Source organism: Punica granatum, chromosome 6, assembly GCF_007655135.1.
Source record: "Punica granatum isolate Tunisia-2019 chromosome 6, ASM765513v2, whole genome shotgun sequence".
Taxonomy (NCBI): domain Eukaryota; kingdom Viridiplantae; phylum Streptophyta; class Magnoliopsida; order Myrtales; family Lythraceae; genus Punica; species Punica granatum.
In genome coordinates, this window is record NC_045132.1 from 6,894,949 (window position 1) to 6,919,765 (window position 24,817).

The 24,817-nt window shown below is 33.3% G+C and overlaps 1 protein-coding gene across 1 annotated transcript; it reads left to right on the forward strand.

The window, feature by feature from the left end:
* The first annotated feature begins 14,582 nt into the window (after positions 1 to 14,582).
* On the forward strand, positions 14,583 to 24,525 carry LOC116210944 (cytochrome P450 90A1-like). Its single transcript, XM_031545110.1, has 9 exons — positions 14,583 to 14,960; positions 16,207 to 16,531; positions 22,506 to 22,655; positions 22,771 to 23,025; positions 23,244 to 23,330; positions 23,527 to 23,605; positions 23,739 to 23,845; positions 23,988 to 24,106; positions 24,258 to 24,525. The coding sequence occupies exons 1-9, from the start codon at positions 14,713 to 14,715 to the stop codon at positions 24,349 to 24,351; spliced, it is 1,464 nt and encodes a 487-aa protein (XP_031400970.1). The 5' UTR covers positions 14,583 to 14,712; the 3' UTR covers positions 24,352 to 24,525.
* The last annotated feature ends 292 nt before the right edge of the window (positions 24,526 to 24,817 follow it).

A 24,817-nucleotide genomic window follows, 5' to 3' on the forward strand; every position in this document is an offset into this window, starting at 1 on the left:
ATAACAATCAAACACAAACTCCACCTTTTTCTCCCACTCAAGGTATGCTTCGGGATCACTCTTTCCTTGGAACGATGAGATTTTCATCTTAATACTACCCAAGTTGTTATCTTCCCGATTCCTATCTTCTCTAAACCGCCATCCATGTCTCCTATTACTAACAACTGAATCTCGATCATCTTCATCAAAACCAGCCCCATAAATCTCTTCATCTTCAACCCTCACTTCCCTCGGTTGAACTCTTTCCCTCCTACGTGCATTAGGAGCATTTCGTGGCTGCTCCACACGTTTATTCTCCATCAGATCTATCCGTTCATGAACCTGCTCAAACTCCAACTTCATCACACGCCTCATCTCACTTATCATGGCCTCTATAAGTATTTTCGAATCAGTCAATTCCGTAGCACCTTCGGGAATACTCTTAGAACTGTTGTGAGACATGATTGCTGCAAAATAAAGTTAGAAAGAAAGGACCTCACAATTTTCTCCCTTACGTGTTTACACTCAAGAATGTGAATCACTCTACACTCGTGTTTTCACTCAAACAAACGTGGCTTTTAACCCACTAATGTTCTCACCACTCCTGCCTTTTTCCACTCAATAATTCTCTTTCAGATCTCTTCAAACTAAACGAACAATTCTCCAAAATTTCCAGCAACAATTCACCAAGAACTTACCAAGGAAAATTAATGGTGGAAGGAAATTTAAGGAAGAAAGGAAACAAGAGAGAAGGCAAACTACTATGAAGGATTAAACAAACCAGAATGTTATATGAAATTATGGGATCAGAATCAATGCAGATTACAAAGAACGAGAAATAACAACTTTAGAATGGTATGATGTAAAGAATTTGGAACAAATTGACAAGGATGTCTTCTTTCTTTTCTTTCGATCCGTTTTTTTTTTCAGCTCTGTATTTTTTTTGGCTGATTTTATTTTTTTCAGCTCTGTATTTTTTTTGGCAGAAATTTTTTTTTTCAGCACTTTTTTTTTGCTGCTAACAATCCACAAAGAACAAACTCGATGAAGCGAAACTCAGCAAATTGAAACAAAAAAAAGGATAGGATAAACCCGATTTGGAGCCTGATGCTCTAATACCAAATGATGCGATTCCCGCCAAGAATGACGAGACCCGACAACTAAAGGAACCCAAGATCGTTCCACGATCAGATTTGATTGACGAACCCTCGACCCGTTGTTTACGACAAAAACAAGAACCTTGGTATAACTGACCTCAACCCGTTGTTTAATGCGAAACAAGAACCTCTGTATATAGGAAGACGCCACAAACGGTGATGAAAAGCCGCTTGATAAGTTGATGAAGACGCCACAAACGGTGGTGGAAAGCCATTTGATAAGTCGATGATGAACGCCACGGAAACTTCCGATAAGTTCGAATTAGTTCTTCAAGAACCAAAGAAAATACTCTCACAATTTTCTGAATGTTCCTTCCATTAAAAATTGACTAAGATGAATATATATAGACATAAAGTAATCCTAATCTGGCCATATCTCCTCCTAAAGATAAGGAAATTAAAACCTAGAATATCGATAGAGATATGACATAATCTATAAAGATATGAAATCTAAATACCCCTAGAATATCTTTATGAGATTTAAACTTTAAACAAGTCTGATGATATCTTCTCTTGATCATCAAATATTCTATAAGCTTCATCAAACACTTGCTGAATTTAACCTTGTCCAGAATCTTCTATAACTTGAATCATGTTAATGGATTTTTGTTGATCACGTGGTTCATGTCCAATGGGCCTCCACGAATTTGCTTGAGCCCAAACCTCATGAATCAGGCCATTGAGTTCATCTTTAAATTTGTTTGCTCGTGCTCGCGTAATAGGTCCAATTGAAACTTCCCTTGAAGTCGTACTACAATTTGCATCATATCCCCTACCCTCATGGCTATTATAAAATCCGACGGCACAAATAGAGTATCACATGCCTTACAACTAAAGAGTATTCTACACCTGTGTTCCTCATATTGCTTATACTACTTTCCCTATATTTTTAATTGCTTCTTTTTGTATTCTCTATCGCTTTCATATGGAGGAAAACCTACTCGTAATGTGTGCGCGACAACATAAAAAGTTAGAATAACTCTATTTAATATCAAAGATAAATTTTAATGATACATAATAGGTCATTAAAATAATTAAAAATTAACTGATAAGTTTATAGGAAGAAATGTGACTTAAAAAGATATGATATCAATTATCATATATATATATATATATTTTTTTTTTTTCTTTTTTTGCTTATCCGAAGTGTCTGGACTTTACCCGATTAATCTTCGAGACTCCGTGAACTCTCGGTGGCTCACGGAATAAGTAATCATATCAAATTCCTTGGAGTTTATTTTATCATATTTGTTGATATATAATGAATTGAATAATATGAGAAGTTCTTTTATTAGTTTTAAAATTTTTCACGATTGGAACGTGAAACTTTCAACAAACTGAAAAAGTTCTTCCCTTCTAAAGTCTCGTGCTTATGTTTTTAACTGTTACGCTCGATCCAACCATTAATATTATCACTTTCACGTCTATTTAGTAATTCTTTTTTTTTTTATTAACTTGAAAACATTTTTCCTCCTAAAATCTTATGCTTATGTTTTTAGCCATTATACTCGATCAAATCGTAAATATATACGCTTTCACGTCTATTAAATAATACTAATTTTTTTTATTTCCTTGAAAATGTTTTTTTTCCTCCTAAAATCTTGTGCATACATTTATTCTTTGTAATTTTTTCCAATGAGTTGTAACTTTCTTTTTTAGCATTGATTAATTTTTCTTCTGTCTTTCTATTTTCTTAGTTTCAGTGTCACTAATCATATTATAATTATATTATAGATCACAAAATTTTATGGCACTTTTATGCCAATATAACAATTCCTACCTATCATAATAATTTTTTTTATTAAAGATATTAGATAAATTCTTTTCCATATTTAAATATCCTAATGAATATCAGTTAAGCAAAGTGATCAAATAAAATAAGAAAAGTGACTTTCTAACTATTAAACATAAAATTTGGACATAAGAATAAAGAGATAGCTTTTGCCTCATGTTAGATATATAAGTTAATATACATTGAATGAAGTCCATGTTTGGCTTTAGAAAATTTTTTCAACTCTACTTAACTTAACTTAACTCCACTTATCTTCAATTTAACAACACAATTATTACTTTTTCCATTTTCTTCAATTTTTTAACCATTCAATTCAATTTTAATATAAAATTCTCTCAACTATTCATTACTTTTTCACACTTTTTCTCATAATTCAACAATACAATCATTACAAACTAATTAAAACCAAAATTCAACTCAACACAACTCTAATACTAAACACAATATTTTACTAAAAATTAATAGTTCATGTTTATAGTTATATTATTATATATTGAGGTTATTTTTTTATATCGAATGGTTACATAAATTATGATTTTAATATTATTGGCCGAAAAAATTCTAACTCCACATCATCGCATGGGCATTTGCCCTAGTATTACTAAATTACACAAATTTTTCAATTTTAAAATTTAAATAAATAATGTAATGTGCTACACTTTGCACGTGGCTTCTGTCTAGCTTTAAATATTGTGAAATTCTCTTGGGATTGTGGATAGTGGATTGAACTCTCTTCACCAATGAAACAAGTGAATGAATATTAATCACTCAAGTAATTATTATAATTTTTCTTAATTAATTATAATTTTTTTCTTTCTATCATTGTCTGAAAGAAGCATTTTAAATATTCGGGTGGATTTAATATGATATGAAAGAAATTTTTGAGAACTAAAATGGGAGAAAATAGAAGCTATAACTGCATAGAATACCTTAAATATTTACAGTATAGAACGGCGACGCTTTACCAATTTTTTTTTTTTTTTGTGACAAGATGGGACAAGATGCCTTCAAGGCGCATATTTTATTGAGAGAAGGCCAATCATCAGATAAAGTTCAGACACGTTTATGACGAGAGAATATTCGCGGAAAAGAAACGGCAACAGCAGATGCAATTAAATTGGTTGAAATTCATTTATATCAATGGCCAAACCATAATAAGTATCTTTCATTGGTCTAACTTGCTTAGTAGCATTAGGGCACCTCGTTTCTTAATTAAATGATTAATTTCTAGAAAGGAACTTAACTGGCCGATCATACCTTCAGGGGTGGACATGATTCGGCCAAAATGATCCTTACCGTAGTTTCGGTTCGGGAGCCATAAACTAAGGTAAAAAATAACTGCTCTATTTGTAACCAGTTATTATGGTGCAATTAACCGGTTATTGAATTCTCAAAATAATTTAAATTTAACCTATATAAAATCAATTTGGTTTGGATATCACGGCTCAAATAACCGGTAACAGTTTAAAACCGGCGTTTTCCTTTTATCAAAACATCCATCCTTCAAAAAAGTAAAAAAAAATTCTTTTCTAGGAAAATCAAATGACAAGTTGACTTTAGTAGAAGTACTTTGTTGTGCTTGTTTTCTACTGAATGCTGTCCAGTTGGAAGAAGTAAAAATGCCGGGATGTCAGGTTCGCTAGATGAAATTAGTGGGAACTAGAATAGATAGGGATTAGAATTGATTTTGGGTCTTCCAATATCAATAGGTTGATTGTTTCGCTCCTCTATCTTCCAAAAGAAAAAAAGATCTCTGAGAGTTGTTTTCTGAATCCAAAAGAGAGTACTTGGGTTCTCCCAATAACTAAAATGTGTATTATACCTGAAATTAATTGGGTTTCGCAGTGGTGGAGTAACTGGATCGGAAAAAAGGAGGGATTCTAGTTGTAAGTTATCTAATGAAACCGTCGCTGGAATTGAGAAGATTGAAATTGCGATTCTCACTCAATGTTCTTTTTGTAGTTGGTCTTCGAAATAGGTTAGGAATAGAATGCGAGGAATTTAAAAGACCAAATTACCCCTGGTATAAATAGTAAGATTATAGAGAAAATCAAATTTTCAAAATTAAAAATTAGGGAAAAAAAACTCGGCCATTTTAAAGGGAGTGGCGACCGCAAAGGTGGTGAGGGGCGGGGAGGCAGTGTCTCTTTTTCCATTTTAACTTCTTCTATTTAAATTTTCTGTTGAATTTTCATTGTTTTCAATTTTTTTTAAACTTTTTTCTTGTGTCACTTATGGGGAGCATGACTTTCACTAGTAATTATAGAAGTGGAGGTTATTGAGGGTGAAGTGTTTCAAAAATTTAATTTTAGGGACAACAGTGTACTGTGTCTACAGTTTGGAGCTTGACAAAGCATTTTTCCTTACCATTTCTAGTGTATATCTAAATATTCAAAAATTTAATAAATTTAAACTAATTCAATTCAAATCAGATCGACTGAATAAACGGATGTAAAACTCTCACAATGTGAACTCTTCCCTTACTTCAAAGTTTTTTATAACAACTACTCTAGAGTTAATATATATATTACCCCTAAGAATTTAAATATGTTGAGTAGAATTATTTTAAACAGTTATTTTGCATCTCCGAACTATAAAATAACTTTTAAAAAATAGGGTAAAATACACTCACATCCCTTAAAGTTTTATCTAATAACACCCCAAACCCAATCTTGATTAAAATACACATTTCACCTCGTTCTTGATAGTAAAATTGATAATCCATCACGATGTCCATGTTGACCTTATTGAAAAAAATTCTTTTGGTCCTTAATCTTTAGCTTATTTTTTAATTTTGTTCTAATTCAAATTATTTTCAATATTGTTTCAAGGTGACACAACTAGTTCACGTTTGGGTTATATTATTTGAATAATCAATAAATCTGTTGATATGGAAATTTTTTGTGGACGAAAAAGTTTAAAAATAAGAAAATACATAAGAAAAAGAAAAATAATGCTTGTAACTACTCTGTTCAAGATCATTGATGATCATTATGGTCTTCGATTACCTATGGTGGAGTATTTGCCATTGGCGAGGCTCTACTTGTAACATTGATATGTTAAATTAGGACCTCTAAAATCTCCGCATTGGATCGATATTATAAATTGTGAAAATAGTCGTTTGTAACTTCGTGGGAATGTTCGTGGCATTTACTGCGAAACACGAGTATTTGGTATGTGCGTGATCTCTCAATGCCAAATATAGTGATTCTGGATATCGATCTCAAGGATGGTGTTTGGTCGTCGAAAACCCTTGCTTTAGACCATTGAGAGCTCTAATTGTTGTTGACAAGTTGTTCTTTTCTCTTTTTTATTTCAAAATAATTTTTATTTTTAAAAATATTACACAATAATAAGTTTATCGAAAATTCAAACAGTATAACCAAAGTGAATAAACCGTGTGATTTTGAAGATCAGAATAATTCAAAAAAACAAAGATAGAATGAAAGTGAAAAGAAAATAAAGGTTGAGGGTCGAAAGAAATTTATACTATTAAGTTAGCAAGGTCAATGTGATGTATTGTCTATTTTGATTAAGAATGAGATTGAGTGTCATTGCACATAATCTCAAGGGAGGAGAGTGTATTTTACCCTAAAAAATAATATACGAAGTTTAATAAATAAATTAAAATCTCGTATCAAAGTTTGGTTTTAAACCCTAGCAATCTTCCCGTCCTTACAAACTAGTCCCATAGAAGGCTCAGCTCAGCAGAGAAGGAGATTATAGAAATATTAACTGAATCAATATGGATTGATTCAAACGATTCGATGTTTATTCTCCTTAGATAAGGTCTCGAGTTCTAACATTGTGAATGAAGAAAATTCACGTTGAGAGAGCTAACTTTGCTTGAACTTGAGTAGTTGGAATCCATTGAGTTTTCAGATAATAGCTAAGGGTAATACACTGAAAAAAAACCAAATTTAATATCATGAACTTGTCGCCATAGTAGATTATTAAGTGAAATTGCATAAAAAATCATAAACTTGCGATATCATCTCAAACGTATCACGAATTATCTTTTAATAATACAACCGTAAAATTCATTTTAGTTTCAAATATATTGTATTATAAAATTCTTTTCATAAATGCTCATGGGCGCCCTTAAATACTGATGTGGCAAAATAACCTGAAATTTTAAAAATTTTGAACTAAAATTAAAGGGTTAATTACCTAGAAAAGTACGATCTTTACACTTGTTCCTAAATATAGTATGATCTTTAGAAAATAGCACAAAAATGCATGACTTTTACATTTTTTCCTAAATATAGCATGACATTTGGAGAGTAGCACATAAAAGTACGACCTTTAAAAAATAACACAGAAAGACATGTCCTTTAAGTTTACTTGCGATTCTAGTATGTTAAAAAAGAAAGTCATGCATTAGGAAAAAAGTGTAAAAGTCGTGCATTTTTGTGTTATTTTCTAAATATCGTGTTATATTTAGGAAAAAATATGCAAAGGTCCTGCCTTTATATACTAATTTTTAAAGGTCAAAAAGTTTAAAAGTCGTGCTTATCTAAATGATTAATCCAAAAATAAAAATAACGAATTTTGGGTGGGAGCTCAACAGCGACAACACCAACCTCTAGGATCAGGTCACTAGCGCCACATTTGGTTGGCAATGGCCTCATCTCGGGGATAGTTGGGGGGTTTGACTACTGGCGAGAACAACACCCCCGCCCCAGTTGACAATTGATCTCGATTGTGGGACGTGGTGGCCGAGGCACCAACATCATCCTTAGGGATGGTAGATATTGGTTTGAAGAGACTCTAGCCCTAATTTTTTTTTTTAATTCTTTTTCTGATTCCCTTCCAACAATATTGAAGAAACTTGTATACATATGCTCAAAAAAGTGTATAGATATAGCAAAGATATTTATGTTTGTTTACAAAATTAAATTAAATTTAATTTAACTTTAGTTTATTTTTTCCTCAACTTAATAGTACAATTATTACTTTTCTATCTTTTTCTTCAAATTCTCTCTCATATTTTTTCTTATCTATTATTATGATCAAATTTTTAATACTAAATTCTCTTAACTATTCAACATTTTCCCCTCAATTTCAATATTTTTTTTTCAATTCAACAACATATTCATTACCTTTTTTATTTTTTCTTTAAATTTTCTCACATACTTTTCCCAACTACTTTTGTTTTTATCTCTTCAAATCAAAGTAAATCAAATTAAATCAACCTTAACTTTGTTATCAAATGCAAGGGGCCTTTTTCAAGCCTAAAGATAAAAATAACATATATTGTACTCATTGACAGTACTTTTCTTAACATATATTTGACTTGATTTTAAGATCAACTTGATTTTAAGACGAAGAGTATCATTTGGAGTCGGTCAAAATGCAACGCTATTTTGTTTTTCCTTTTAATGATTCATTTACGTAGTGCAATCACATTTTGATGTAAATATTTTTTTTATCGTTAGAATGCAATTTATAATGAATAAGTAGATAAGCAATAATTCAAGATTTAGAAAGTGATTCAAATCGCGAATCTATATCTATATATAGAGAGACTAAAACAAACTGCATTAAGTAATAAATTATGTTATCAACATACTGAAAATAAATATTATAGTTAATATAAATAAATAAAAATTATACCATACAACAAAGTTCTCATTGAATATAAATTACTAAAAGTCACTTGACTTTTTTTATTAGAAAGTGGTCAAAAATTTAAATTAACTATTAAATGGGAACGTCACAATATACTATATTAGAAAACATTATATTAAAAATTACAAAATCAGGTTTTTATATTTGAACCAAATATATATAACGATTTTGGATAATATACAAACGATCAAATAAATATTTATAAAGAAATCAAATATGAGAATCAGTCACAAACTAGTCATTAAACCATTTGAAACTAGTCTTAAGTCTAACATATATATTAGAAGTTATTTTTCAAAATTAGAAATTAATTATAGAAAGTTCTTATAGTTCATAAAAAAATAATTTGATCTTTAAATATTGTAAACAATTAATATATAAAAATAAATCTATGCATTACATGCGATTGAAAACTAGTTATTTATAGGGTTAATAAAAAAAAGCACAAATTTTTCACATTTTAACAATTCTAGTACAAACTTTCTATTTAATAACAATTCAAATTTTCATTAATTTGGATGAAATTGAGGCCACAAAGGGCGCAGGAGATCCCAATCGGTGGGAGGGCGCGGATGACCTTGATCGGGGAGTGATGGCCGAGGTCGTGACTCCACCCGCTAGAATCGGGAGAATCCCCAACTTGAGGGTTCTCTCAATTCCGGGGGGTGAAGGCCTCGATTCCGGCCACCACTACCGATCCGAGTCGCCAACGCCTTCCCCCTAATTGGAATCATCGGCGCTCTCTGTTGCCTCAATTCCATTCAAATTAACGGAAAATTTGACGTCGTGCTAAAATTATTATCAAATCGAAAGTCTGTGCATTTTAAAATTAAAGAAAAATGTTTGCACTAGAATTATTAAAATGTAAAAAATTTAAGCTTTTTTTATTATTAACCGTTATTTATATAATCTGTCAAAAATTGTCCACCGTAAGCCCGAACAGTTTCCACTTCTTTGCACTTTTCTAATCATAGGAAAACAAAGGTATCGTTATCATCCCTTTTGGCCACCAATAGTCGTCGAACCTTCCTTTTTGTGAGATCTGATTGGGCGCTCTCAGGTCGGGTCACCGTGTTCCAAATGCATAATGGGGCACTATTACAAAATCAATGATCACATATAAGGACAAAAGTAATTTATCAGGTACTCTTGAACATGTGAGTAAGGACAGAGTTGTGCATGTTTCCGTCCTCTAGAACCGTTTACAGCGCCTATGACTATTGTCTCATCATGTCCGATCACCAGTGTTATTCTTAGAGCACGCCCTTATGTAAAGCAAAAAAAAAAAAATGCCCCCCAAATTATCCGGACACTTTTGCCTCCTAAATTATTTTTATGACACATTTAAGAAAAAATCTCCGTATTTTTTTGCCTCCTAAATTACTCTCTTAACTATCGTATGTGGAAGATGTACCCTGTCGTTAGAGTCGCTGGTAAATTGGATGGTAAAAGAAAACTGAGGGTGTGAAAGCTCATTCCCTCCAAATTAAAAAAAAAATCCAAAATTTTGGGAGTGGAAAAATAGAAAAGAAAACCGAGGTTCTGATCAGAGATCATTCCCTCAGTGCACCTGCAAGCCACCGGCCACCACCCTTCCTCGCTATGCTGCTGGCGACGTCGTGAGGATGCGTGGTAGCCGGCGGTCGCTGGTGATTAATTATCAGGGAGAGAATGCAGAGTGGCGAGGGGGGCTGGGGTGGGGGAAGGGTGTCGGGGGCAACAAGGTACTTTTCCCATCTATTTTGACGGCAATTCTACCTACAGCGGGTAAACTTTCCTCACCCAATTGTTAAAGAGACAAATATGTCAATAACAAAGAGATCAATTGCATAAAAAAATATAATCTTTTCGCATTTTATCAATTATAGTATAAACTTTTTTTCTTGACTTAATACTCAGACTATCAATTTAATATCAATGTTAGCACGACTTCCATTTTTCGATCAGTGGGCCTCAACGACAACCACCGCCCGCCCAATTAGGGTTGCCCATAACAATAGAGGTCTTTGGTGACTGGAATTAGGGGTATGGTGGCCACCAATGAGACTCCCACCACCTATCATCTTCATTCTTTTCTCGATTTTACTTTTTTTTTTATTTTTTTTAAATTCGGGCAGTGAGGGACTCAAGGGTGCCCACCGCCACCCCTATAAGGTCGTTGGCGACTTCGCAACCCCAATCGGAGGGTGTGACCATCGATTCTCGTTTAAAATAAAGGAAAAGTTGAAGCGTGCTAAAATTAATATCGAATTGGTAGTTCGTGCATTTTTAGATTAAGAAAAAAAAATGTTAGAATTGATAAAATGTGAAAAGTTTGTATTTTTTTAGGCCATTAATAAAAAAATAATAATAATACGGAAGTTCCCCAAGCACATAGCTTAGGGAGTAAGAAGGTATTTTTCGCATAAGTAAATTAAAAATGCTGGGAAAAAAAAATACAAAGAGAGGAAAGCAACGGGCTGGAGAAGAGCCTTTAAAGCTCCAACTTGATTGACCCATCAGCGTCATCAAGGAGCGTGCTTGCCTGAATTATTCGGATATCATAGTCCACTTGGAGCATTATAAAAATAATTGAAGCATCAACTTGGTCCACTAAATAGTCCGTTCACTGTCCATTCGGATTCAACCGAAAAAATCGTTTCATATTAGACAGATCGTGCATACTAGATTTTCATATAGTTGGATGCAGGACCTGTCCACCATGTTAAGAAAACGATCTGCCAGTGCTTCCTGTCCATTTTGTGGAGAACAACACATGATACTTGCGGGGATATTACATATAGTTGAGTCACTCTCCAATCTCTATGCATCCTCCATAGACCATTGATGCAAGCTATGAATGCATTTTAGTGTTCGCTTGGCTCAAATAGTAGATTTACGCTCGGAAGTATCTCGTGACACATAAATTGGAAAGTGTTCAGTTGGCATATAATATAACTACGACTCTAGGTCTCATCCAAGGAAGCATGCAGTGGAGACTCTTGCAATCAAGCTTTTACATAGGAACAATGAAGGGCATCAAAATCGAAAGGTATAACTGATTCGTTGAATCGTAAATTTGTATGAAAATAATATAGTGCCTAGGTAATATTATTAGACATATATATGAGAACAATAACTTTTATAAAGCTAAAATTAAGAGTCTGCATACATCAGTTATAAAATATAGAAGTTGAGGAAGCGTAGCATGGACGTGCTATTTGAATTTGATTGGCAAACCCTTGACACAATGAGTATTCTTACACTTCCATTAAATAGATTTCGTCCTATTTTTCAGTTGGATCAAATTCAATATATCGTTTTAAATTTGTCCATATCATTGGTGCATATCATTTACTTATTAAGATTCTTTCTTAAAAAATAATTTTTTACTCAGTAATATTAAAGGGCATCTCGATATGTGATTTTTTTTTATAATTCAATTATCGATGTACTGTAAATCCCATCAATATAGTAATCATTCGTAAGTAACGTATAATAAAATTAAATTTGTCTACCACCAATTTCCCATAAAAACTTCTTCGTCCTTTCTGACACCAATGTAACATGCTTTTTTCTCTCATTATTCACTCTTCATTACTGTGCATGTGAATAAATAACTATACATATGTATGTTGGTGTATGTATGTTAAGCGTTTTGCTGTACGAATACTATTATTTTTATATGTGTTATTAAATGGAGTGTATATTGTCTTGAAGGTAACTTATATTTGATTAAGTAGATTGTGTTTTAGTATATATATGTTAAAATCTGTTATCATTTATTATATCCATAATATTAGTTCAAGTACCATATATTTTAGAAGAAATATATATTTTTAAATTTAAGTTTATCAATTCTAATTATAAAGTAAAATAATATATTATTTTGATGCTTTTAACCTTTTCGATATTCCTACAATTACTGAAAATACAATGCCACTTTATATTGGCACCACATTTCTCAGCACTGCGCGCGAATTATTCTCTAGTTTTTACGAATGTCCCACAAGTCAAAATAAACCTTTTCCCTTTCTGATATTTTTCAAATCCAATTTGCATAGAGAAAATGCTCCGAAGAGTTGACAAATTAGTTTTCTATATTTTTTTAAGTTGCTGCAAGCTCTGTAATTATGATTTTTTATTTTATAGTTAATTAATCTTACAGGAATTAGAAAAATACAGTAAATTAGTTCCTGACCTGGTAGCTAGGCTGGATTTTCTATCTTATATACTGAATAACATCACAATGTCATGTTATATACCTATTGCACGCATGACCTCCAATTTTACACGAATTTATGATTTAAGTTTCCCTCGATTGGCACCGTGAATTATGTTGACCTATCAAATGCCGTGCTATTCCAAATTTTAAATAAAAGAAAACGTAAATGTGATCTATTTGCAAGTTGCCCAAGGTTTTGACATCGAATTTATGTAGCTTCTTATTTCAACAATATTAAAATCTTGGAGAGCTACTGATTCCTAACTAGATCCCCAATTAGTAACCGATGTAAGCGGAACGAATGAATCCAACTCGAAGAACAATGAAGAAGAAGGAGAAGAGAAGATCGACATAACGATATACGTGTTAAAACCCTGTTTTTATGAGGACGGCATTCAAGAGCGAAGGAAGCACTTCAAATCTTCACGATGAACAAAAATCAGAAAACTATAATGGGGAATCTCTAAGAATGTAGAAACCCCAGTCCCGTAGTACAATGTGCAACTTACAACTCTCCTAAATCATCATAGAGTGGTTTAGAATGAGAATATAGCAAAGACATACAGGCATTAAATCAGAAATAAGTGACCAAACCGAAGAAAAGAGTCGTCTCCGCGAAACGGGGGATAGACACACGGCAAAGTGGCGGTCATGCTGCGAGGCCTCATGGTCGCTGCCCTCAGTGGCCTGATACATCAGCAGCTTGCCGAGGTCACACAGCCGCCACTCCCAAGGCAGCCGTATGTTGCCATAGACCTCCATCAACTGCTGGATCCCCATGACTATGGCTCCAAGGAGGGCGAGGGTCGCAGCTGCCCCCTTCCGGCAGCTTCTTTAGCTGCTGTTTGCTTGCTAACCACGTTCCGAACTTCTTCAATGCCTCTACCCCTTTACAACAAAGAAGTCTTCCAGACTGCAATGTTCGAATGCCAAAATAAGACGGACTCTAAAACAGAAACAATACTAATAAAAACATTACAGATAAGCATGCGCATCGGACACAAATAATAATAATAATAATAATAATAATAATAATAAAATAATTTAATCAATGTTTGTGAATTATTTTTAAATTTTTTTCATAGAACATTTATTTTAAATTACTTTTAATATTTATCCATGATAGGAAACTATTTTTTATTCTTCAAGAAAATATCTAATATTTAATCAATGTTATTTTTTAATATTTGTTTTCCTATTTATTTAATTTTGAGAATATTTTTATTAAAAAATCTCTCTGGGCTCACATGATTTGTTTTCGTGAGCCACATGTGCACCGCCAAATGCCACATCGAAAATTCCGTCAAAATCGACGGGATGGCGACATGATAATAGATGTAATGCAAAGTTGATTGTTAATGAATTTTTATACAATGGAAATTTTAGCTCCTACCATTTTACCAAAAAAGAATAGTTTGAGTTAAAACTTCAAAAAAAAAATGAAAGTTGATTTTTTTTCCGTTTGTTATTAAGACATTATGCTTTATGGGAAAAGAATAGTTTGTTTCTGATAATTTAAAGTTTAATGAGCTCTGACTAATCAAGTTCGAGTCAGATCAGTAAAACTTTCTCAGAAAAAATTTTCTCTAAGTCATAAAGAGTCGAAAAGTTTGAATCAATCCATGTTATTTTTTCTATAGATTATTAACCCATTAATTTAACTGCATGAATTAAGATATTGTCTTTTTCCTCACACGAATCTGTTGTAGCATACAAATTTCCTACCCTACCTTGACATAAGATGCCTTCGGAATGCGCAATAAAAATATATGTCACCCTCAGAGGCATCTTGTCCCATTTTGTTAAAATTATCCCATGTTGTCGTCATACAGAGGCAATAGCGTCTCCAAATTATTATATGAATCATCACTTTGGACCCCTTTCTTCCTAGTAACCCTCTTTGTTCTTCTCCTGCAAATCTTCCTCCAAATCAACCCAATCCCAACACAATGATTCCTTCTGAGCTATTTGAACTTACGATCTCTTCCTTAGCAGCGAGCAACTACGTTCCAATCATTGTCTCTGTCGTGTTGGCGGTTTTGTTCTCAAAAGCATTGGGAATAAGGGTCAAAGGTCAGAAAGCTGGGAGTATCCCAGGGAGATTGGGATTGCCTTTCTTAGGGGAGACCTTCTCCTTTCTCTCTGCCACAAACAGCACCAAAGGATGCTATGAGTTTGTCAGACTCAGAAGATCTTGGTAATTAGATTTAGTCCTTGCCTTTCCTAATTTCTTACTTTCATTCAATTGATAGCCTCCCTTTTCGCCGTGAAATCAATTTGAATATACTTGTGGCACATTGAGTTTTCAAAATTCATAAGAAAATGGGATTCAACGTAGTGATACATTTTGGGCTCGAGTCTTACTCCAATTGATTGAGGTTGGCAGTTGTACTTTATATTGATTCTCAATACTAAGAAGCTTATTGTTGATAGAGCAAAATCCAGCCATGTAATGATATATCTCTATAAGGGGATCGATCGCCCAATCATCACCTGTTGCTTTCTGATTTGTATAAAATTTCTAGTGTGCATATACGTGTTAAGATTCATGTTCAGCCCAAAAGTTTAATAGTAGATTGGATGGTAAAGTTCAGGTTCTCTTATATCTCTTTCTGACGTGGGACAATCAATAACTCAACAATTTAGTAAAGGACTTTATGTTTATTGATTGTAAGAGAACGCCAAGACCAATAGGACTATGAGAAGTGAAAATACAAGGTGACGAGTAGGGACGGACCCATAATTTCGACTAGGAGGGGAGCTCTTTGAGAGAGCGAATAGAATAGTAAATTTCATCAAAAATTGAACAATTATATATTTAAATTTACTTGATGCAATTCTATTTAATTGTTTTAGACTCATCGGCCTCCCTTGCAAAAAAAATAAAAATAAAAAAATCCTTGATGCAACAAGATTTTAGAGGGAGCGACTGCCCTCTTAGCTCCCTCGGTCTGTTTCTGATGAGGGAAAATTTCATCGATGAGAACTAAGTCTGTAACCTTTTGTTTCCATCCGAGGGCACATCCCTTTCGCAATAAATGTTGCAATTGCACAATATTTTATCCGGAAACAGATTGTGGGCCATCGGAATATTCCAGCCAAGCTGCCAATCGGACCAACCATGTCCAAAGAATTACATATAATCGAGATAAATATCATGCATGGCGTTATTGTACATTACTCCCACCTTCTTTCTGTGGTCAGTTGTGATGTGTCATCATCTAAACTCTTAACTCAACTGAGCCAATTCACTGAAAGAGTAATTCGGGTACCGGAAAACTGAGGTGTACCTTCATTTTTATAGATACGAAAATGACCAAGTGTAGAACATGTAGCTAGTCTCGGTAATTTACGGATGTTAAAAGATGCATATATGATCATTTTTTAACCTTCTTTAATTAATTAGCTAGTTACGAGTCACGTCCAGCTACTTCCTCTTATAGGCATGGGAGGTGGTTCAAGACGAGGATATTCGGGAAGGTCCATGTATTCGCTCCGAGCACCGAGGCAGCAAAGGCTATTTTCACAAATGAATTCGTGCACTTCAACAAGGGATACGTGAAATCGATGGCGGATGCTGTGGGGAAGAAGAGCCTGCTCTGTGTAGCGCATGATAGCCACCGGAGGATCCGGCGCCTCCTTTCTGAGCCCTTCTCCATGAATTCTCTGTCGAAGTTTGTGACAAAGTTTGATCAGATGCTATCCAAGCGGATGAGGAAGTTCGAAGAAGATGGGAAGAGCTTTGTAGTTCTCGACTTCGCCATGAAGGTAACTAAATTATTCCATGTTTTCTCTTGAATAAAAAATCTATCTATATTATAATTAAAAATGCAAAATTACTTTAGATCCATGGTCTCTTTTATGACCGAAAAAAATAATTAACAAAAAATTTATTCACTAATTTCTTTCTTACTCACTTGCACATTTTTATCTTTTTTTCCCCTCTCTCCTCTCCCCTTTCTCCTCTCTCATTTCAATATTGCTTCCCTTTGTGCTGAATTCAACTCAAAGATGCTTTTCTTCCGTGAGTCTAATATAAAGATAGAAAATTAAATAAGATTAAATACTAGATATTGTACCCACGCTACACATGGTTAAAAGTTAGACAATATATTTTTCTTTCTCCTTTTCGTAACTGTATAGATAGATATAATTGAATAATTTATTTATTTTTATTTTATTTTCTGTTTAAAAAACAAAAAGAATCTTGGGTATGTAAAGGTGATTGTCTTTTATTTACTCGAGTTTTTGGATTTGAGAGATGAGTCCAACGACGAAAATTTTACACGGTAGCAAAACAAATAATGCTTCCATGTGGATCAAGCACCCGAGAGCATCCAAAATGCTCGGCAAAAGAGTAAGCCCACCAGGCAATATTTTCTCACCTCACTAAGCGCAGAAGATGAATCCCGACTCATTATTTGTTGTTAAGGGATATTGTTCAAAAGCACGTGATAGTGATAGGCACATGATGTGGTGTGAGGTTGCATGCTGACAATTGTCCGATAACCAGAAAATAGAAAGAAAATTTTGCATATATAAGGATATTTTGGTTTTTCCATAGACTCGAGTTTTTCAGTGAACTAATCATTTTATATGCCCAATGATTTTTTTTTTCAATTTTATAAGTTGGATATGTTCAGATTAAAATTTTCACTATTAAGAATTAACGTAGATTTCGTTCCATTCCCTAATATTTAATTAAACATGGATTTCAAGTATTATTCCACACGTGACGCAGGCCAACATCTAGGCAGGATAAAGAGAAATGCGAAAATAAAGGATCAATAACCAGGGGAAAAAAATAGCAATCAATGGAACCTACAGAGAAAAATAGCAATCAACGAAAATTTTACGGTACTTTCGGCCACGGTACCGTAAATGGGAGAATGTGTTAGTCGATATAACGTTTGTTTTTCAACTTTATCCATATAAAAAGGATTAATTGCACTGGTGATCCAAAATGTTTCATGAATGTTTCAAATTGATTCAAAAAATTTTTTTGGTAACTTGTTAATACATTAAGTTTCAAAACTGTTTCGATATAGTAAATTCCGTCAATTCATTATTGACGCCATTAACAAATGCGGATATGACAAGAATATTATAATAAAAAATATTTTTAAATTTTAATTAAAACTTCAAACATTTTAAAATTTCAAAATGACTTAAATTTTTTAAACTTTTTCAATTTTGCCCCAATCCCTTTCTCTCTTCCACTGTTCATCGTCTTTCTCCTCCCCCTCCACTGTTCATCGTCCTCAGACCCCCCTCTCCTTCGAACCGGCGAGTTCCTCGTCCCTCCAATGGCAAGAGTGATACTGATAAAAGGCTGCTGCACCCAAAGCGGAATAGGGGAGACGACGGCGACATCGATATCTTTCTCCTGGAAGCCATAGAGAGATCCCATAACATTGTGGAAATGTTCGGCCTCAAGACCCTTAAGAAGTTGGTTTCTCCTTCTAAGCGGCGCCTCGAGGAGAACATCGAGGCTCGCCTCAAGTATCCCGACCAGCTCGACCGTTTTGCGAACTCCGAGGTTGGGCTCCACGAGGAGATTCAGAAGCTCAAAGTCTTATCTGGATCCCCCGAGTTCTACCCTGACCTGGTCGCCCTCAATGCCGTCCCCTCCATCCTCGGGCTCCTCAGCCACGATTAGGGCAAAGTAGTTTGACAGCAACAAGCAGTGTGCCTTGGAGATCCTTGCATTAGAGGGATGAAGAACTCACCAATTCGAAAGAGAGGGGGTCTGGGGACGATGAACAGTGGAGGGGAGGAGAAAGACGATGAACAATGGAGGAGAGAGAGGGATTGGGGCAAAATTGAAAAAGTTTAAAAATTTAGGTCGTTTTGAAATTTTAAAAAGTTTGAAATTTTAATTAAAATTAAAAATATTTTTTATTATAATATTTTTGTCACATCAGCATTTTGCTAACGATGTCAATCATGAATTGATGGAATGTACTATATCAAAACAGTTGTGAAACTTAATGTACGAACAAGTTACCAAAAAAACTTTTTAGACCAACTTGAAACATTCATGAAACCTTTTGGACCACTAATGCAGTTAACCCATATAAAAATGACAAGTTTAATTTATAGCCACTAGATTAGAAAGAAGTTGAAGGTGAAAATTAGTAAGTAAATTCATACACTACCTTTAACTGTCCATCGTTAGTCTCCCACAATTCTTTCCTTCTTCCTCTCTCTTCAGCTCAAGACAACCGTCCAATATTTATTTTTCTTAATTTCTTTACTAATTAGAAAATATTTTAATAACAAAATATTCTAAAAATAGTAAAACAATTGGTTATACAATTTCAAATTAATTAAAATAATATATAACTAATGTTGAAGAATAGGCAAGATAATTTATACAGTGTAGTGAGAGTATTTCTTGTCATACGTAATAAGGGAAAATTCCACAGATTCCTATAGCATTATCTCAATAAACTAAAACTCTTGTACATAGAAACCATGCGTCACTCTCATGTTTTTCTCTTTTTAATTATTATTTGCCACAAATTTTTTATTATCATTTCCCACAAATATAAAAGGAATGTAGTTAGATTTTTTCTTTTTCTTTTTAAAAATGAATAAAACATTTTCTTGTTTCTTTTTTATTTTTTATTTTTATCAAATTTAAGTATATAAATATCTCTTTTTTCTGTCTATATGACTTGATATTTGCAAGTCCACTTGATCAGACTAATCTAGGTTCGAGTGAGCTCAACCCATTAAGAGATAAACCTCTTATGATCATGTATTTTCTACAAACACATGACTCATTCCTGATGCTTTACCTATGAATAAAGCATAACTCACCTAAAATCAACCAACGTTGATAAAAGCCTAATTCAATTCGCCACCAATTTAAATACTCTCATTTTATTTGCGATTTTTTTGGTGTATACTACTTGATATTTGAAAATCCTCTACATCCGATTAATCTAAGTTCAAACGAGGCTGTCCCACTAACGAATAAAAAGTCTATTTTAATTTTTCACCAATTTAAATAGTCTCCTTTAATGTGATGTTAGAAATGTCCTCCATTTTTATGGTGAATATAATGTTAGATTAACATATTGACCGACAATAATTCTTATTTGATATTAACATGGTTTTGGCCACGATATGCTTTTATTAAATATCGAACCTACTGCTTAGAATGTTCATCTACATAAATTTTATTGAAATTATTACGCAAACTACTATAGTAAATCAACAAATTCATGAAAAGATTTTCCAATCATGGCATTGTGAGGACATTTTCTTAGTCTTAAAAAACTAATTGTGTTTGATTTTAGAGTTGAGTAGAGTTGAGTTTTGATTTTAATTGGTTTGTAATGATTGTGTTGTTGAATTATGAGAAAAAGTGTGAAAAAGTAATGAATTATTGAGAGAAAGTAATAATTATGTTGTAGAATTGTTGAAAAAGTACTAAATAGTTGAGAGAAAGTAATGATTGTGTCGTAGAATTGTTGAAAAAGTAATGAATAGTTTAGAGAATGTAATGATTGTGTTGTTCAATTTTGGAAAAAGTAATGAATAATTGATAAAATTTAATATTAAAAATTGAATTGAATAGTTAAAAAATTGAAGAAAAAGGAAAAAATAATAATTGTGTTGTTGAATTGAAGATAAGTGGAGTAAAGTTAAAAACCTTTTGTTTACCAAACCGCCTTAAAACTCTTGTACATCAAAGCCATGTGCCACTCTCATACTTTTTTCTCTTTTTTATTATTATTATTAGTTGCCACCAATTTTTAATTTTGCCACAAAAGTAAAAGGAATGAGATCTTTTTCTTTTTTGAAAAATTAAAATCTTTTCTTTTTCTATTTCTATTTCTTTTTCTAATTTTTAATTTTTAATTCTTATTAAATTTAAGTATATAAATTTTTTTTTTGTGTCTACCACTTGAAATTCGGAAGTTCACTAGGTCCCACTAATCTATGTTCGAGCCAGCTCTACCCACTAAGTAAACCTTTCTTGATCACGAACTTTCTCCAATCACGAGAGTCATAGCCTATACCTTACCTAATGATAAGAAGTGCCAAGTCACCTAAACCAACCAACTTTGATAATGACCTATTTTAATTTGTCACCAATTTAAATAGTCTCTTTTTATTTGTTATTTTTTTCAGTATGTACCACTTGATATTTGAAAGTTTTTTTATGTCCGATTAATCTAGTTTTGAGCGAAGTAAGTAATGGATAAAAAGTCTATTTTCATTTTTCACCAATTTAAGTAGTCTCTTTTAACACATGACAGTAGAAATGTCCTTTATTTTGATGGTGAAATTATGTTAGACTAACATATTGACAGAGACTAATTCTTAAGGGTGTGTTTGGATTTGAAATAATGTTTAACTCAACTCAAGTCAATTCTACTTATCTTCAATTCAACATCACAATCATTACTTTTTTTCATTTTTAAAATTTTTTTAACCATTCAATTCAATTTTTAATATTAAATTCTCTCAACTATTCATTACTTTTTCACAATTCAACAACACAATCATTACTTAATCATTATTTTCTCTCAATTATTTATTACTTTTTCACATTTTTTCTCATAATTCAACAATACAATCATTACAAACCAATTAAAATCAAAACTCAACTCAACTCAACTCTCAATCCAAACGCACTCTAATTGTTTGGATATTAACTTGGCCTTGGCCAGGATACACCTTTAATAAATGTTGAAACTACCACAAGAAAGTTCGTCTACTCAAAATTGGCGGACCACTTAATGCCTATTACAATGCAATAATGATATTCTAATTAGAAGTATTCAAACTTTAGTCATGCAATATTTTAGTTATTACACAAACTAATGTATAGATCAACAAATTCATGAAAAATCTTTCCAATAGCGACATTGTGTGGACATTTTCTTAGTGTGTGTATATATAAAGTTGTATCACTCTATTAAATAGGGTTAAAATCGTAAATGTATAACAAATCACTATGTTATATAGAAATTGAACAATATTATTTATTATTGTAATTAAAAAATATATCCAAAAGAAACATTAAAGAGAAATTCTGACCACTTATTGTTATTTTATGAGCAATTGCTAAATAAATATACATAATTTTAAAGACATCAAGAACTATTAAACTTTATTGAATTTATTTTAATAATCATTATTAGCTTTATAAAAGCTAAATTAAGTAAATCTCTCATCGAAATAATTAGTCATTTTATCTAAATTATTCAAATTTAGAAAACTTATTATATAAAATATGAATAAGAAAGAGACAATTGTGAATACTTAATGTTAAAATTTCATGGACTCTATGATTATTAATATTTTATTAATAATAAACAAGCTTGGATTTTTTTTGGATTTTATAATTATTTTCTTATAAATTGTATTGATAATTGAGATCTATGTCTGTAAAATAATTTTACATGAATAATTTTTTTACGAGCTTTTAAATTAATTAATCTAGCATGGGTATGAAATTTATCGTATTAAAATTTATATAGTATAAAAACATATTTTCTATTTTCTATATATTAACAAAAATTATAAATCAATATTAATAATTATAACGTTTCATCATATTGTTTTTTTTATAAAATCCGTGCTACTCACATGTTAGGATTCTATAGAAATGATATGCAGGATCAATATTCCAAATTACTGCTCGTCAATCCCACTTTTCTGTAAGCCAATTTACAGGTGGCCATATTTTCTAATAAGATATTTGCATGCCTTTTGTTAACAGATATCATTCGACGCAATCTGCGACATGTTAATGAGTATCACAGATGAGTCACTTCTTCGACAGATCGAGAAAGACTGTACCGATGTCTCTAATGCCATGTTATCTTTCCCGGTCATGATTCCGGGGACAAGATACTTCAAAGGTATCAAGGTAACTACCAAGACATTCAAACAGTCCTGAAATTTGGGGCAGATCACCCTGTTTAAATATATATGTTAGCATCTAAGATATATATATATATATATATATGTATATGGAATTTCAGGCAAGGAACAGGCTCATGGAGCGATTCAGAGAAATGATAGCAAGCAGAAGAAGCGGAAATGAAGCACAGCGTGGGGATTTCTTGGACTCGATGCTCGAGAGAGATGAGCTACCAAATGAGGAAAAGCTCAGTGACTCGGAGATAATGGACAATCTGCTGACCCTCATAATCGCAGGCCAAACCACCACTGCAGCAGCCATGATGTGGAGCATCAAGTTCCTCGACGAGAACAGGGAAGCTCAGGAGAAGCTACGGGTGAGTGAGATCTCGATCGGTTTTCAAATTTGACAATGATTGAAGATGGATAGGAAATCGATATATGGCCATGTAAACTCCTCTTATGATCTAATTTCAGCTTGCTAGCAATTTTGGTCATATTGATGGAATATCGAAAGAAGAGGGAGCAAATTTGGAGAACTGAAATTGAAGGGATTGTATGGAGAAACTAAAATTGCATGGACATTTCATTTCAGGAGGAACAGCTTTTGATCTCAAGGAGAAAGCCAGAAAGCTCCCTTTTCACACTTGAAGATACTAACAGCATGTCTTACGGATTAAAGGTAAAGTCCAATGATATTGCTTTCCGGGAATCAAACTTCCAGACAAATAGATAGAGAGACCCGAGATCCCTTTTGTATCAGGTCACGTCAAGCTAATTTGGTCGAGCCGAGCAGAGCTCAGGCTTGGTAGTGTTCATCTCACCTCTGCAGTGTAGTCATATATATGTGTTCTGATAATCCTTTTGCAACTTTGCAGGTTGTCAAAGAGACATTGAGGATGTCGAATGTGTTGATGTGGTACCCACGAGTCGCTCTTACCGATTTCACCATTGAAGGCAAGATATGATACTCCAGTATGCAAAATTCTTGTTGATTTCAAGAACCGGTCGTCCCTCTGATAAGAAGCTCTCTCTCCCCCTCCATTTCAGAGCTTCTCTCCGTTTCTAATGAATTCATTCACTATGTCAGGCTATGAGATCAAGAAAGGATGGCATGTGAACGCTGATGCAACTTGCATACACTACGACCCGGCACTGTACAAAGACCCATTGCAATTCAACCCTTCTAGATTTGAAGTAAGAATCCCGACATGTCTCGTAACAGAGCCCCCACAATTAAACAGAACGTTCATTCCTATTGTCCCAAATGTGACATGAATTTTTCATCTTTTAGCCCATCTCGCGAGTCTTACGAGTGACATAATTAATCTGTTTCCAGGAAATGCAGAAGCCATATAGTTTTATACCGTTTGGATCAGGACCAAGGACATGCTTGGGAATGAACATGGCCAAGGTGACCATGCTGGTCTTTCTGCACCGACTTACCAGCGGATACAGGTGAACCATTTCAACATATCTCAAACATGAAACATAAAGTCCTACAAAATCATTTCGCTCTAATATTGCAGAAATCATTAACTGTAATTGACATTTGTTCGCCTACTGATTAGAGTCCGCCTAAAAATTTTATCATTGATTTCCTGAACAGGTGGACCGTAGACGACCTAGATCCCAGCCTAGAGAAGAAGTCTCACATTCCAAGGTTAAGGAGTGGTTGCCCGATAACTTTAAAGGCCATCTAAGCAAAATTAAGAAGTGTTTCCGATGTTTCAATCTTGCACAAAGCTCTGTGCAGAAGATTTAATGTGAATTTTGCTCGATAACCCGTAGCCATTGCTATAAGGAGCAATGAACCATGTACAGTAAGTTAAATCCCTTAATTTAAAGTCGACTTCTTGAATATCCATCATTAAGGATATGTTATCAGGGTCGAGCTGAGAAATTTTCATGCTTAGATAAAGATTTTATTGGCTCGGTATAATCAAAACAAGAAGTGCTCCAACCTCCTGCATTCAAGTTGTGTCTATGAGAGCGGGATGGACGAATTACATGGGGTTTCCAAGTAGGCAAGTAATGTTTTGGGAACTCTCAAGCGGAATCGAACAGAATGATGGGGCAAGTCCTCAAGAAATTCTACATAATCAAAACTTGCTAATGATTAAGACAGAATATTACTTTCTAAGATTGCGTTGTGCCCGTTAGAAAACA